Source organism: Piliocolobus tephrosceles, chromosome 13 (genome assembly GCF_002776525.5).
Source record: "Piliocolobus tephrosceles isolate RC106 chromosome 13, ASM277652v3, whole genome shotgun sequence".
NCBI classification, from domain to species: Eukaryota; Metazoa; Chordata; class Mammalia; order Primates; family Cercopithecidae; genus Piliocolobus; species Piliocolobus tephrosceles.
The window spans coordinates 28,889,126-28,905,635 of record NC_045446.1 but is presented as its reverse complement, the minus strand read 5'-3'; the positions used below and the strand labels follow the sequence as shown (position 1 = coordinate 28,905,635).

At 41.3% G+C, this 16,510-nt stretch overlaps 1 protein-coding gene across 4 annotated transcripts in view; it reads right to left on the bottom strand.

The window, feature by feature from the left end:
* The window catches only part of PAMR1 (peptidase domain containing associated with muscle regeneration 1), a 104,826-nt gene that overhangs the window by 60,248 nt on the left and 28,068 nt on the right, over positions 1–16,510 (bottom strand). For all 4 annotated transcript variants that reach the window (XM_023185541.2, XM_023185540.2, XM_023185542.2 and 1 more), the window contains 2 exons: positions 5,880–6,056; positions 341–469 (listed from right to left, as the gene is read on the bottom strand). In XM_023185541.2, coding sequence (XP_023041309.1) covers positions 341–469; positions 5,880–6,009 — 259 coding nt within the window. In that variant the 5' untranslated portion in view covers positions 6,010–6,056. The remainder of the gene's footprint in view (positions 1–340; positions 470–5,879; positions 6,057–16,510) is intronic.

The window sequence follows — 16,510 nt, the reverse complement described above, 5'->3', positions numbered from 1 at the left end:
AAGGAAGAAAGGAAGGAAGGAAGAAAGGAAGGAAGAAAGGAAGGAAGAAAGGAAGGAAGAAAGGAAGGAAGAAAGGAAGGAAGAAAGGAAAGAAAGAAAGAAAGAAAGAGGAGATTGAAGAGTAGACATAAACCTCCTGTGGCCAAGAATTCAAACAAATGTTCACAATCCACACCTTGCAGATGGAAACCCATCTTTGTTTTTATAGTTTTATCTAGAAAGCCCTCTGGCTGCAGGCTTTCCAAAACTCAGATTCCAAGGAGATAAATCTTGGTCCATTGTAAGCTAAGACTTTAAGACAATGTGCACTAGAGATAGAGCTAGGTCAAGGTCTACTTACGCATGCAGTCTCCTCCGTACCAGCCTGCTCGGCACTCGGCGCAGTAGAACCCCTTCACATAGAAGTCATCCAAGGTACCCCCCCATGAGCCATTTCGGCAGCTCTTGCAGTTTTCAAAGATGGTACAACCTGAAACATTCCCAAGAAAAGGAGTGTTAGGCCAAAGCACTTGCGGATTCTAATCAGCTGCATGGGAGCACAACTGCACCTTCTCAGGGTCCTGTCTCAACTACGAGCATCTGGGCCGAGAAAGGTGTCAGAGCCCAGAGGAAGAACCTCTCATCTCAAGGAAACTGCTAGAGGTGCCAGAATTCAGACTGGAGAGTTTAGAAGGGCGGTCTCAACGAGTATCCCAGGTAGTGGCTGGTGTTTTAAAGTAACACGACACTGCCTGCAGGAAAGGGAAGAATCTATCAATATAGAGTCTTTTGTATAAATGCATTACATGTTTATTGTGGAAGTTTTAGAAAATTTAGACCAGCAAAAAGAATTAAATAAAAAATATCTAAAACCCCATCACCCAAACTATTGCTAACAGTCTTTCTCTGCCTATAAACACATACATTTTTAAAATTAGACTTATATGACTTGTGGTACATTGTTTTTGTAACTTACTTTTGAATTTCATAATAGATAGTAAATATCTTCCTGTGCTATTACTCTTCTATGTCATATACTTCTGTAATGAAAGTATGACATTGGAAACAACTCTCCTGTCTAACAACAGGCCCACCCTGGAATGTGTCGGGCTCCCCTCAACCAACAGGCCACACCAGAGGGGTCTGCGTGATTCTGCAACAAGGACCAGTTTAGAAACGTGGTCTCTTGAGGGAGTCGGAGGTCGTGAGAAAAAGTACAAATGATTCAATCCCACTTAGCAAAACAGAGAACTAAGTTCTGGCTCTGCCATTGTGCAGCTGTGTGTCCTTGGGCAAACTGGTTAAGCTTTCTGTGACTCAGTGTCCTCATTTGTCCAGTTGGGTGTTAGGATTTGGATCTGTGTCCTCACCCAAAGCTCATGTTGAAATGTAATCCCTAACGTTGGAGGTGCGGCCTGGTGGGAGGTGATTGGATCATGGGAGTGTGTGTGTGTGTGTGTGTTTCTTTTTTTTTAGATGGAGTCTCGCTTTGTCACCCAGGCTGGAGTGCAGTGGCGCAATCTTAGCTCACTGCAACCTCCACCTCCCAGCTTCAAGTGATTCTCCTGCCTCAACCCCCCGAGTAGCTGGAACTACAGGTGTGTGGCACCATGGCCAGCTAATTTATGTATTTTTAGTAAAGACGAGGTTTCATCATTTTGGCCAGGATGGTCTCAATCTCTTGACCTCATGATCCACCCACATTGGCATCCCAAAGTGCTGAGATTACAGGCGTGAGCCACTGCGCCTGGCCCATGGGAGTGGATTTCTCATGAATGGTTTAGTACCATCCCCTTGGTACTGTCCTTGTGATAGTGATGAGTTCTCTTGAGATCTGGTTGTTTAAAACTGTGTGGCACCTCCCCCTTCTCTTGTGCTCCTACTTTCACTCATGCTTTACCTTCCTCGATGAGTAAAAGCTGCCTGAGGCCTCCCCAGAAACAGATGCCACCATCCTTTCTGTACAGCCTGCAGAACCGTAAGCCAATTAAACTTCTTTTCTTATCAATTATCCAGTCTCAGGTATTTCTTTATAGCAATGTGAGAATGGCCTAACCCTGGGATTGGACATCGTATCTACCTCTTCAGACTGTTCTAATTTTTAATTAAATTATCACAAGTAAAGTGCCTGCACATAGTATCTATAATATAAAATATGAACTCTTATCCCTGCCACTGCATATAGCATGCTCAATTTTTACAGCCTATTATCTGCTTTCCTATAATAGACTTAAGTCAAGGACTATATCTTATCCAACATTGTATCCACAGCACCATACAGTGGCTTGCACATAGTAAGTGTTCAATAAATATTTGAGTGAATATAGGAAGGAAGAAGGAATGGCTAATCTAAGCTTCTGAATTTCTTAAGATAAACAGCATTTCCTCGAGCTGATAGTATGCTTCTTTGCTTTCAGCTGAAATTAGGTTTTCCTTGGGCTGTAGTGCATATACGTGTGGTTACTGTAGGAGAGAGACTCATAGCTCTGTCTTTCCACACTATCCTGATTTTGCTTCCCTTCTTCCAGTGTCCCCTTCTATCAGAGAAGATGAGTTGCTAATACAGCTGGCCTTCCGTATTCACAGCTTTGACATGCATGGACTCAACCAACCATGTCTAAAAAACACAATACTCACAGGATACAGAGCCCTGGAGTTCCACAGGGCCAACTGAGGGACGTGAGCATCTATGGATTTTGGTATCTGCAGGGGTTGTGGAAACAGTCCCTCGTGGATATTGAGATATGACTGTATGATTTGTCAAATTCCAGTAGTCATGTGACCCATAACTGGGTCCCTGCAGGACCTTCCAAAGACTATCTTTACTTACACGCCAATTCCCCCTCTTTAACTCCCTATCTCATCACTGCTGAGGAGGCAAATGGACTGAGTCTGCCCCCAGCAGCTGTCTTAGTCTGTTCTCACACTGCTAATAAAGACACACCTGCGACTGGTTAATTTATAAAGGAAAGAGGTTTAATTGACTCACAGTTCCACATGGCTGGGGAGGCCTCACAATCATGGTGGAAGGCAAATGAGGAGCAAAGTCATGTCTTACATGGTGGCAGGCAAGAGAGCATGTGCAGGGGAACTCCCACTTATAGAACCATCAGATCTCATGAAACGTATTCACTATCATGAGAACAGCATGGGAAAGACCTGCCCCCATGATTCAATTACCACCCACCAGATCCCTTCCACAACCTGTGGGGATTATTACAATTCAAGATGGGATTTGGGTGGGGACACAGAGCCAAATCCTATCAGCAGCCCAGGCCAACTCTCTTTCTTAGCAGAGTCACATCAGAGTGCTTAGATGTAAGCCACAGACACCAGCCTGGTGATTAAGATGAACAAGGCTATGCTAAAAAGACACTAAATACAGAAATAATAAATACCCAGGGTGATGGATACCCTAAATACTCTGACTTGATTATTACACATTCTATGCAAGTAACAAGATATTACATGTACCCCAAAAACGTGTACAAATATTATGTATCAATTAAAAAGGAAAAAAAGACATTAGATAGTTCACAAAGTTGCTAGATGGGCCAGGGGACCAAATGCAGAGCTATACAACTTAGAACTACAGGAAACCACACTGACCCAGTGAGGACCCTGGTGCTACCAGATGCTACTAGAAGTCACCATTGACATCCCTGCCATTGGTGCCCCTCGACCCTGATCCTGCTGCTCCACTGCCACGAGCAGAGAGAAGATCATTATCTATCATCATGATGGAAATGCAAACTGAAACTATCCACAATCCCACCTACGAGACTGGCAAACATCCAAATGACACATCGTGTTGCAAGGCTCAGGGAAAACAGTACTCACACACTGCTGGAAAAAGTGTCAAATGTATGGAGAAAACATGGCAAAGCAAGGCTGGGAAGTGACATATGCACCCTCATATGTCAGCAATCCCTCAGCAATCCTGAGCAATCCCTCTTCTAGGAATCTACCTCGAAATCCCTCAGCAATCCCTCTTCTAGGAATCTACCTCGAAAATACACTGCAAAACTACTAAGTGATGTATGCCTAAGGGTAGTCATTGTAGTATTGTTAACAGCAAAAGGATGGAAACAACCCAAATGTTCATAAACTATGGTAATCCACACAAGGCAGTTACATGCAACCACATAAACAAATGAAGAACATGGTTTCATACTGACATAGAGTGACCTCCAGCATATATTGTTAAGAGATAAAAACAGGACCAGGCACCAGGGCTCATCCCTGTAATCCCAGAACTTCGGGAGGCTGAGGCAGGCAGATCGCTTGAGCACAGGAGTTCGAGACAAGTCTGGGCAACATGGGGAAACTCCATTGCTATAAAAAATACAAAAATTACTCAGGCATGGTGGCACTTGCCTGTAGTCTCAGCTACTCAGGAGGCTGAGGTGGGAGGATTACCTGAGCCTGGGAGGCAGAGGCTGCAGTGAGCCATGATTGAGCCACTGCACTCCAGCCTGGGTAACAGGGTGAAACGCTGTCTCAAAAAATAATAAGAGAAAAAATCAAGATGGTTAGCAATGCTTATGATATGCTATCTTTTGTATAAGAAGAGGAAAAATACATATGTATATATACATTTGCTTGTGTTTTCAAATATGGAAAACACATAAAAACAACAAACCTATTTGTATATCAAATAGGTGACATCACAAAACAGAAAGGAACTATATCAATTGATTTTAACATGTAATATTTTGACTGTACATATCAAGTTGGAGATATTGGAAGGTCAATAATCACCACAAAGAAGTAACTGCTAGAAGGTCTCATTTCATCCAAAGACAGATTCATATCACTGGGACCATTTCCCAAGTGTCCAGCTCAGAAACCAGAGCATCAGACTTGACTCTGTTCTTCCCTTCCCTCTCCTATCCTACCCAATAGATCCCAATGTGTGGTCACTTCCACTCTCAGATCCCAAATCCCTCTACCTCTCTCCATCCATAGAGCTTGTACCTTTATTAACGTCCCCATCATTTCTCTCCTGCCTCTAGTCATGCTTGTCCTCCAATCCTTTTCCCATACCACAGCTAAAGAGAAAAGTCTGCTTTCCCTTCTTTACTAAAAGATTTCCAGTGTTACCAAAATATCTTCAGTATATAGCCTAAACTTTGAAGCACAGTTTGCAAAGCACTTCAGGATCTGGCTCCTGTCCCTCCCTTCAGATTGCTGTCTCTTTATCTTTTCTCATTCATTCATTCCCTCTCCCTCTCCCTCTACTTCTCCCTCCCTCTCTCCATCTATCCAGGTCTCTCATCACATACACATTTCTCCTGCCAGACTGCTACTTGCATCTCCCAAAACCCCATGCTTCCTCTTGCCACAGGACCTTGGCACATGTTATCCTCTGTGGCTTGACTTCTCCTCCCGAGCCCCCTCACCTTGTTTAGTCTGCTTCTCCCATCAGCATGCTCACCACCTTCTCTAGTAAGTCTTCACTGACTTTCCTCCCACCTGCCCCCATTCCCATCCATGTTGCCATAGTCCCCCATGCTTCTCTATCATAGCATTTACTACACTGTATGGTAGCTGCCTGTTCTCCATATCCCCCCAGGCTATAAGCTCTGGGAAGGCTGGAGTGTGTCTTTTGTTTTATCATTGTATTCCTAGTACCTGACTTGGTACATAAAGCTGCTCAGTCAGCTTGTTAAATGAATGAGTGAATGAATTCAAAGTTGTACAAGTTTAACACTGAAAAGAGTACTGACTCCTTTTATTGCTGTGCCTTTAGTTAGAATAGGCTGAATTGTGTCACTTTTCATAATCATGGCACCACAGCCTCCTGATGGCTGCCTGCTAGAATTCAGGCGTTCAGCCTATTCCTGTTCATTACCTCCAACAACATGAAGGCAACCTGAAGTCTCCCATTCCACACTCACCTGGGTGGATCAGGCAGGAGTCACACTCATTCTCCTCATTCCTGCAGCAAGGGATGGTATAACCCACAACTTCCTTCTTTCCGGGGCAGACGCACTCAATCTGATCATATTCACAACACTCCCGACACATGATATTCCACTCGGCTCCAGGACAGGCTTCATTAATGACTGTGTACTCTGAAATGGAAAACCAGCAGGTAAGGCTAGGGCCTGGCAGGGAGTGGTAAGACTCTTAAGCACTCTACTGCTAAGAGGCAACTTTGCCCTATAAAGGCATTGCCCTACCTGAATGAGAAAGAAGATCCATGTGAATTCTTCCCAGGCCAATGTCTCCAAAGTAGGGAGACCTACCCCAAGGAATATTTGAAACCACCCATGGGAGCATAGATGAAATTTGTTTTAACTGCTATTCATTTTTATTTTTATCTTTAAAAAATGAAATCAAGTTTCATCATTATATAATCTAGGTGGATTGACAATAGAACTTAATGTATATAATTTATAAACCAGCACACATCTCTTAGGTGTCTATGCTCATTTATATTTTTGTTAGAATACATCAGGCCGCTGTTTATGACTACATAGATTGTGTACTGCACAGATCCATAGGCAGCCATTAAACTGCATGACTACACACTGCAGCCCAGGAATGTGGGCCATCAGAAAATTTGGAGACCAGTCTCCACACCAGGTCATTCAAGTGCAAGGCCGATTGCCAAGTAGAGACTATGTCATTTCTTCCAAACTCGGCCCCTCAATTTTTCAGTGTACTATTTTCATAGTACCTCCAAAGCAAAAACCAACAGAAAAGACAAAAAGTACCTTAATTAGTATGTTTGGGAGAATTTCACTGTTTCACAATGGTGAACTCATTAGCCCAACTTCATTCAGGCGCCAAGTGCAACTGAGTGTTCTTTCCCATAAGAAAAAAAAAAATCCCTTTCTGTGCAGGATTTTTTCCTTCTCGTTTTCTTTTTTTATATATACCTTCAATAAAAACAAAAACCATCTGGCAAAGCCTATAAGCAGTCAGAGGCTGCCCAAAAAATGTCAGGCTAAGAAACAGACCTTCTAGTTTTGATTTCCTCTTCATTTTCCCCACTCTCCATTTCTAAAAATTTTGCACAAAGATGACAATTACAGCTGAAATGAATCAGATATTTGAGGAAGTGAATCTAGACAAGATCCCCACAAACCTTTCCCAAGAAACTCCAGGCAGGGATCACCAGCATGCTTCGCAGGCCCGCATAAATGAACTCTAGCATCTGCAGTGGCTTCTAAACCCTTGAATTTCATAGTTTCCTCCCTAAATTAGGAAGTGTGACACAGGGTTGGTCACTCTCAATTTTCCAAGTTGAGCCATTTAAAGAAAGTGTCATCATCTACTCTTAGCCTCAGGTCATAAGAACATGCCAGTATCACAGAAGGCAGCCACTTGCACAACGTGGGACAGTTATTTAAATGGAATACATTTAGTTTTATGAAAAGTTGACTTTTTAAATCATTTTTCCACAAACATTAGTGGACCAGAAAAGATCTTTACATTGGTGTTTGGGAATGAATGGCTACATCATCACAGCACAATCACCACTGAGATTTGTTTCCACCACTACTGTCTGAGCCCCTTCAGGGGGACTGCCACGACTGACTTAGCTGTGCTTCCCATGTCTCTGATGATTTGCTGACAAAGTGAATGACTTCTAAAATCTGGATAAGAATTTAATGGTTAAAAGCAAGAAACAGCAGAAGGAAACACAGGAGTAAATCTCCATCCATGATCTTGGATTTGGCTGTGGATTCTTAGATAGGACACCAAAAGCAGGAGCAACAAAATAAAAATGAATTCGACTTTATCGAAATTAAAAATGTTTGTGCAGCAAAGGACATTATCAAATAAGTGAAAAGACCACCCATAAAATGGGAGAAAATATCAGAAAATATTTCTGATAAAGGCTTGATATCCAGGACATATTTCTAAAACTCGTACAACTCAACCATAAAAAAGACAAACAACATAGTTTTTTAAATGAGCAAATGACTTGAATAGACATTTCTCCAAAGAAGCTATATAAACGGCCAAGAAGCACATGCAAAGATGTTTAACATCACAAGTCATTTGGGAAATGCAAATCAAAATCACAATGAGCTACCACTTACTGGGGTGGCTATGATCCAAACCAAGGGAAAAAATGGAAAACAAGTGTTGGCAAAGAGGCAGAGAAATTGGAACCCTTGTACATGGCTGATAGAAATGCGAAATGGTGCAGCCCCTGTGGAAAACAGTTTGGCAGTTCCTCTGAAAGCTAAACAGAATTGCCCAGCAATTACACTTCTAGGTATAGATCTAAAAAATTGAAAACAGAGACTCAGAGATACTTGTATGCCAATGTTCATTCACAATGGCCAAAAGGTGGAAACAACCCAATTTTCCATCAAGAGATGAATGGATAAACGAAATGAAGCATATGGGCCGAACGCAGTGGCTCACACCTGTAATCCCAACACTTTGGGAGGTGACGCAGGCAGATCACTTGAGGCCAGGAGTTCGAGACCAGCCTAGCCAACATGGTGAAACCTCAACTCAACTAAAAATACAAAAACTTAGCCGGGAGCGGTGGTGCACACCTGTAATCCCAGCTACTTAGGAGGCTGAGGCATGAGAATCGCTTGAACCCAGGGGGCGGAGGTTGCAGTGAGCCAAGACTGTGTCATTGGACACCAGCCTGGAGGACAGACCAAGACTTTTGTCTCAAAATAATAATAATAGTAATAATAATAAATGATATAAAAAATAAAAAATGAGGTATGTGCATACAATGGACTATTACTCAGCTGTGAAAAGGAATGAAGAGCTGCTATGTGCTACAATGTAGATGAACGTTGAAATCATGCCAAGCAAAAGAAACCAAACACAAAAGGACAAATATTGTCTGATTCTACTTCAATGCAATATCTACAATAGGCAAATTCATAGAGACAGAAAGTAGACTAAAAGTTACCAGGAGCTGGGGAAAAGCTGAATGGAGAGCTGTTGCTTCATGGTTACAGAGTTTCTGTTTGGGGTGGTGAACTAGATAGAGGTGACGGTTGCACAGTCACAGGAATCTAATTAATGCCACAGAATTACACACTTAAAATGGCTAAAATGGCACATTTTCTTAGCCTTCTCTATCCTTCCATTCCTCCTCTGATTATCTGCACTCTGCTTTACCCCTTAGCTCTCTCTCCCCTCATTGTACATTTATATCTTCCTATAGGTAAAATGTTTTTGTGTGTCCATAAACCCTAAGACCATGTTGACCACTCTGAATTTTCAATAAATGGTGATTGATCAACTATAACGTGTCATTCTACTGATGTTTATTACTGTATTACATTATAACATTCAACTTCTTTTCTTCTTTCTTTCTCATTGCGAGTAAAATATCTAAAAATTCTCACTCAATACAGCTTCCTTTTATATATATATAGCTTCTTTTTAACATAGGGAAAAAATCATATTTTCAAAGGCTGAGAGAATGAAGGGAAGTCATCCAGTTAGAAAGAATAGCACACCCAAAGGCCACGGGATGAAAATAAACACAGGCCATATGCACAGGACAAAAACTAAGCTTGCTTGAAAGAAGCAAAGATTATGAATCCTGCACGAGTTCTTTTTTAGATCACAAGCTCCTACCTGTGCCAAGTTTTCCTTGTGGGATGTGTATTATTAATAATATGCTGTAGTGTGTTAAATCCATGCGGTATAGCCCATTATTCAAATTATTCAAATTTTGGTATTTGTGATACCAAAAAAGGGCACTTTTTTTTTTTTCTTTGAGACGGAGTCTCGCTCTTTCACCCAGGCTGGAGTGCTGTGGCCTGATCTCAGCTCACTGCAAGCTCCGCCTCCCGGGTTTTATGACATTCTCCTGCCTCAGCCTCCGCAGTAGCTGGGACTACAGGTGCCCGCCACCTCGCCAGGCTAGTTTTTTGTATTTTTAATAGAGACAGGGTTTCACCGTGTTAGCCAGGATGGTCTCGATCTCCTGACCTCGTGATCTGCCCGTCTCGGCCTCCCAAAGTGCTGGGATTACAGGCTTGAGCCACCGCGCCCAGCCCAAAAAGGGCACATTTTATGTTATCTATATGTATTACCACAATGTTTTAATTGTGAAAAGTAGGGGAAGGAGACTAAGAAAAAACAAATCGATTAGAGGCTCAAACATGGGAGTCGACAGACCTGGGTTTGGAATCTCCCTCTGCTGCTTGCCTTGGTAAAGTTACGTTACTCTCTCAGCCTCAGTTTAGTATCCAGTAAAATGAGTACATTTTCTCCAATTTAGGCCTGTTGAAAATACTAGACAAAATAACGCATATAAACAGCTTAGCACAGCACCCAGTATGTACTAAGCATTCAGAAACTAATAGCTTAAAAAGAAAAAAAGAAAAACAATAGAGAATGCCCATATTTCTCAAGGGTATTGTTTTTTATGCATGTCAGGTCAATTTCTTGCTTAAAATAGTCACCTTGCTTTCCACTGCTTTTTGGAATAACCCTCAAATCCTCTGCTACAGCCCACAAGGCCTTTGAGGTCTATGGTCTCCCAACTCCGTCAAGCTTTTTCTGGCTACTGTTTCCCACCTTCTCTCCATTTCTCAAAACCACCAAGCTCTGGCCCACCTTGGAATCCCACATTTGCTTCTCCCCAGGCCTCTGCCTCAGGCCTTCACGTTAATGACGTGTGTTCAGAGAGGTCCTCCCTGGCATTCCCCTCTGAAATGCACACCCCTTCCATCCCATCCGTGGTTATTTCTGTCTCAGTATCCCCAGTATCCTGGTCCTTACCACAGTTTAAAATCGTTTTCTGTTCTCATTTACCTGCCGAGTGTCTGCCTCCCTTACATGCCCATAAGCTAACAGGAGCCACATCAAACTTGTTCACCACTGCCAGGACAGGGCTGGCTGGCACACAGAGGCGCTGAACAAATATCTGTTGAATGAATTCAGCCTGAACTCAAGAGCTAACCTTTCTTCAGCAGTCAAATATTTCCATCCAGTGGGTTCAGCTTGGAGCCACGAGCCAGGAGAGCTGGCTTTGCCTCTCATTTGTTGATACCAGAGCTGGGTACCTTTCCTCCCACAGTGAGGTATCTAGACATGAAGGTCCAGGTGGCCTGCCTTGGGTCCATATTTCTGGACTCCAGCCCCCACCCTGTACAGATGTATGTTTGTTCCACTCTCTGAACAGCGAATATGCCCATGGGGTGTGGCTCATGCCTCACACCCCCTCCCTCTATTCACCCTGCGGCAAGCACTACATTCTTCTAGGTTTTCTAAGAATTTTGTAAATACTAATAACTTGAGGGGATACACCAACAGGATAAATAATTTGCAACTCTTACAAGATTCTGTACGTCAACATGGAAGGCCATTTAACGTTTGTTCCACTCCCTGTTTCCCCCTAAGCAGCAGACTTGTCACCTCCGGCCTGTCACATACGAGGGGCCTCCCTTTTACCCAGGAATTAATTCCCTAAAATACCTTCACTGGCATTTCTCTTTGCTCCAACGAGCTAGCCCACCTCAGCCCTCTTTACTCCATTATTCTTTATTTCATAGATAAGATCCATTTCTCTCTACTCCAATGAGCAAGCCCACCTCTGCCCCCTTTACGTCATGATTATTTACTTTATAGGTAAGATCCATCTCAGGCTAAGGGAATGACCACAGGGAATCCTGGCAGAAGGGATTTTACAGATGTGACTAATTTAAGGATTTTGAGATGGGAGGAATATGCTATAATATCCAGGTGGAACCAATGTAGTCACAAGGACCCCTGTAAGAGGGAGACAGGAGGGTCAGAGTCAGAAAGGAAGTCTGCTGACAGAAATGGAGGTTAGAGTGATGTGCTTTGAAGATGGACTGTGGGACCACAACCTAAAGAGGCAGGCAGCCTCTAGAAGTCTGAAAAGACAAAGAAACAGATTCTCCTGCAGAGCATCTGGAAGGAAAGCAGCCCTGCCAACCCTTTGATTTTAGCCTTGTAAGATTCATTTTCGACTTCTGACCTTCACGACTGGAAGGTAATACATGTGTGCTGTTTTAAGGCCCTAAAGTTGTGGTAATTTGTTACAGTATCAGCAGGGGACTAACATACTGGGACTTCTTGAAGGAAAGGTTAGCCCACAGCAAGTCTTTGAACCACTCTGTTCCTCATTTTCCCCACTGAGCACAATGCCTAGAGCAAGGGTGAATGATGAACTCATTCTTTCATTCTACAAGTATTTATTGAGTGTTGACTACGTCCTAGGCAAGAGATGGGGTGCTGGAATGCAATAGAAAAAAAAATGGACACCATCACTAGCCTGATGGTGCTCACAGTTCAATAGAGAAGACATTGGTCAAATGACCCCACAAATAGATAATCATAAACCATGATAAGGAAAACTTAGAATGCTAGAAGAATGAATGAGTGGTCATGAAGGTGTATTAGCACCAAATCTACAGACCTCATAGGGTTAGCGAGGTTTAAATAAAATTACAGAAAGAAATCCATCTGGCCGGGCGCGGTGGCTCAAGCCTGTAATCCCAGCACTTTGGGAGGCTGAGACGGGCGGATCACGAGGTCAGGAGATCGAGACCATCCTGGATAACACGGTGAAACCCCGTCTCTACTAAAAATACAAAAACTAGCCGGGCGAGGTGGCTGGCGCCTGTAGTCCCAGCTACTCGGGAGGCTGAGGCAGGAGAATGGCAGGAACCCGGGAGGCAGAGCTTGCAGTGAGCTGAGATCCGGCCACTGCACTCCAGTCCGGGCGACAGAGCGAGACTCCGCCTCAAAAAAAAAAAAAAAAAAAAAAAAAAAAGAAATCCATCTACAGCTATGCATCACTTAACGACAGGGATATGTTCATGTGTCATTAAGCAATTTCATCGTTGTGTGAACATCAAAGTGTATTTAACACAAATCTAAGTGGTATAGCCTACTACACACCTACACGCAGGCTACAAACCTGTATAGCATGTTACTGTACTGAATACTATAGGCAATTGTAACACAATGGTAAGTACTGGTGTATCTAAACATATCTAAACAGAAAAAATATGGTATAAAAGATTTTAAAAAAATGGAACAGCTATATAGGGCACTTACCTTGAACAGAGCTTGTAGGACTGGAGGGTGAGTCAGTGAGTGAGTGGTAAGTGAATGTCATAGGCCTTCACTATACACTACTGTAGACTTTATAAACACCAGACACTTACCCTACACTCAATTTATCAAAAATATTTGCTTCAGTAATAAATTAACCTTAGTTTTCTGTAACTTTTTAATTTTATAACCTTTTTTGTTTTTTTTGAGACAGGGTCTCACTCTGTCACCCAGCCTGGAGTGCAGTGGCACAATCTCAGCTCACTGCAACCTCCGTTTCCCAAACTCAAGCGATCCCCCCACTTCAGCCTCCCAAGTAGCTGGAACTACAGGCATGCGCCACCAGGCCTGGCTAATTTTTGTATTATTTTTGTAGAGACAGGGTTTCATCATGTGGCCCAGGCTGGTTTTGAACTGCTGGGCTCAAGCAATTCACCTGCTTTGGCCTCCCAAAGTGTTGAGATTACAGGTGTGAGCCACTGCACCCAGCCAATAAATTTTTTAGTGTTCACTTTTTGAGTCTTTTACAACAGCTCAAAACATAAACACAAGTACAGTTGTACAAAAATATTTTCTTTCTTTATATTTTTATTCTATATGCTTTTTTCCTATTAGTTTTTTTTTTTTTTTTTTTTTTACTTTTTAAACTTATTTGTTGAAAACTAAGACACAAACATACATATTAGCCTAGGCCTACACAGGGTCAGGATCACTGCTTCCACATATGAGTAAGAACATGCAATATTTGTGGTTCTGTGCATGCTTATTTCACCTAACATGGTAACCTCCAGTTCTATCCATGTAGCTGCAAATAACAGGATTTCATTCTTTTGCATAAATAAATAATACTCCCTTATATATAGGTACCACATTTTCGTTCACCAATCATCCACCAATGGGTACTTAGATTGATTCCATATCTTGTCTATAATGAATAGTGCTGCAATAAACATAAGAGTAGAGATGTCTCTTTGATATATTGATTTCCTTTCTTTTGGATATATTCCCAGTAGTGGAACTGCTGGATCACATGGTAGTTCTATTTTTAGTTTGCTGAGAAACCTCCATACAGTTTTCCATAATGGCTGCACTAATATACATTTCCACCAACACTGTACCAGGGTCCCTCTTTCTCTATATCTTCACCAGCATATTATTGCCTGTCTTTCTGATAAAAGCCATTTTAACTGGGTTGAGATGATATCTCACTGTGGTTTTGATTTGCATTTATCTGCAGTTTTTCATATACCTGTTGACCATTTGTATGTCTACTTTTGAGAAAAGTCTATTCAGATCTTTTGCCCATTTTAAAATTTAATTAATTAATTAATTTTTAAGTTCTGGGGTACATGAGCAAGATGTGCAGCTTTGTTACATAGGTAAACATGTGCCATGATGGTTTGCTGCAGCTACCAACCCATCATCCAGGTATTAAGCCTGGCATGCATTAGCTCTGTTTCCTAATGCTCTCCCCCAACCCACCTTCCTCTGACAGGCCCCAGTGTGGGTTATTCCCCTCCCTGTGTCCATGTGTTCTCATTTTTCAGCTCCCAATTATAAGTGAGAACATGTGGTGTTTGGTTTTCTGTCCCTGTCTTAGTTTGCGGAGGATAATGGCTTCTGGCTTCATCCACGTCCTTGCAAAGGACATGATCTCATTCCTTGTTACGGCTGCATAGTATTCCATGGTGTATATGTACCACATTTTCTTTGTCCAGTCTGTCATTGATGGTTTTGCCCATTTTTAAATCAGATTTTTTTTTTTTTTTTTTTTGCTATTGAGTTGTTTTAGCACATTGTATCTTCTGCTTATTAATCCCTTGTCAGATGGATAGCTTGCAAATATTTTCTCTCATTCTGTGGTTGTCTCTTCACTTTGTTAGTTGTTTCCTTTGCTGTGTGTAAGCCTTTTGGCTCAATGTATTAATAATCCCATTTGTCCATTTTTGCTTTCATTGCCATGCTTTTGAAGTTTTACCCGAAAAATCTTTGCCCAGATCAATGTCCTGGAGCATTTCCCCAATATTTTCTTTTAGTAGCTTCATAGTTTCATATTGGATTTAGTCTTTAATTCATTCTGATTTGATTTTGTATGTAAGAAATAAGGGTCAAGTTTCATTCTTCTGCATATAGATATCCTGTTTTCCTGGCACTATTTATTGAAGAGACTGTTTTTTCCCCCATTGTATGTTCTTGGTACCTTTGTCAAAAATGAGGTGGCTATAAGAAATGTGGATTTGTATCCGGGTTCTCTATTATGTTTCACTGATCTATGTGTCTATTATTATATAAGTACCATGCTGGTTTGGTTACTACAGCTTTGCAGTGTACTTTGAAGTCATGTAGTGTGATGTCTCCAGCTTTTTTTTTTTTTTTTTTTTTTTCTTGCTCAGGATTGCTTAAACTATTCAGAATCATTTGTGATTCCATATCAACTCTAGGATTGCTTTTTCTATTTCTGTGAAGAATGTAATTGGTATTTTGATTAAGGGTTGCACTGAATCTATAAATTGCTTTGAGTAGTATTGTCATTTTAATGGTATTAATTCTCCCAATCCATAAGCATACATATCTTTCCATTTCCTTGTGACCTCTTTAATTTCTTTCATCAGTGTTTTATAGTTTTTCTTGTATAGCTCTTTCACTGCTCTGGTTAAATTGACTCCTAGGTATTTTATATTCTTTGTAGCTATTGTAAGTGGGTTGTTTTCTTGATTTCTTTCTCAGATTATGTTGGTGTATAGAAATGCTACTGATTCTTATAGGTTGATTTGTATTTTATGACTTTACTGAATTCATTTATCAGTTCTAACAGTTTTTTGGTACAATCTTTTGATTTTTTTAAAATATAAGATTATTTGGTCTGCAAGGCTAATTTGACTTCTTCCTTTCCAAATTGGATGTCCTTGATTTCTTTCTCTTGTCTAATTGCTCTGGCCAAGACTCCCAGTATTATAATGAAGAATAAAAGTGGTGGAAGTGGGCATCCTTGCCTTACTCCCAATCTTAGAGGGAAACCTTTCCAATTTTTCCCCATTAAATATGATATTGGCTGTTGGTTTGTCACATATGGCCTTTATTATTTTGGAGCATGTTCTTTCTAATGTCTAATTTTTTCAGGGTTTTCATCATGAAGGGATGTTGAATTTTATCAAATGCTCTTTCAGCATCTATTGAAATGATCATATGGTTTTTGTTCTTGGTTTTTTTGATGCATGTATCATGTCTGTTTATTTGCATATTATTTGAATCATCCTTGCATCCTTGGGGTGAATCATGGTGAATGATCCTTTTAATGTGTTGTTGAATTCAGTTTGTTAGCATTTTGTTGAAGATATTTGCATCTGTGCTCATTAGTGATATTTGCTTCTAGTTATCTTTTTTGCTGTTCTATCCTCATCTGGTTTTGATAATAGGGCAATGCTAGCCTCATAGAATGAATCTGGAAATATTCCTTCTTCAATTTTTTTGGTAGAGTTTAAGGAAAATTGGTATTAAT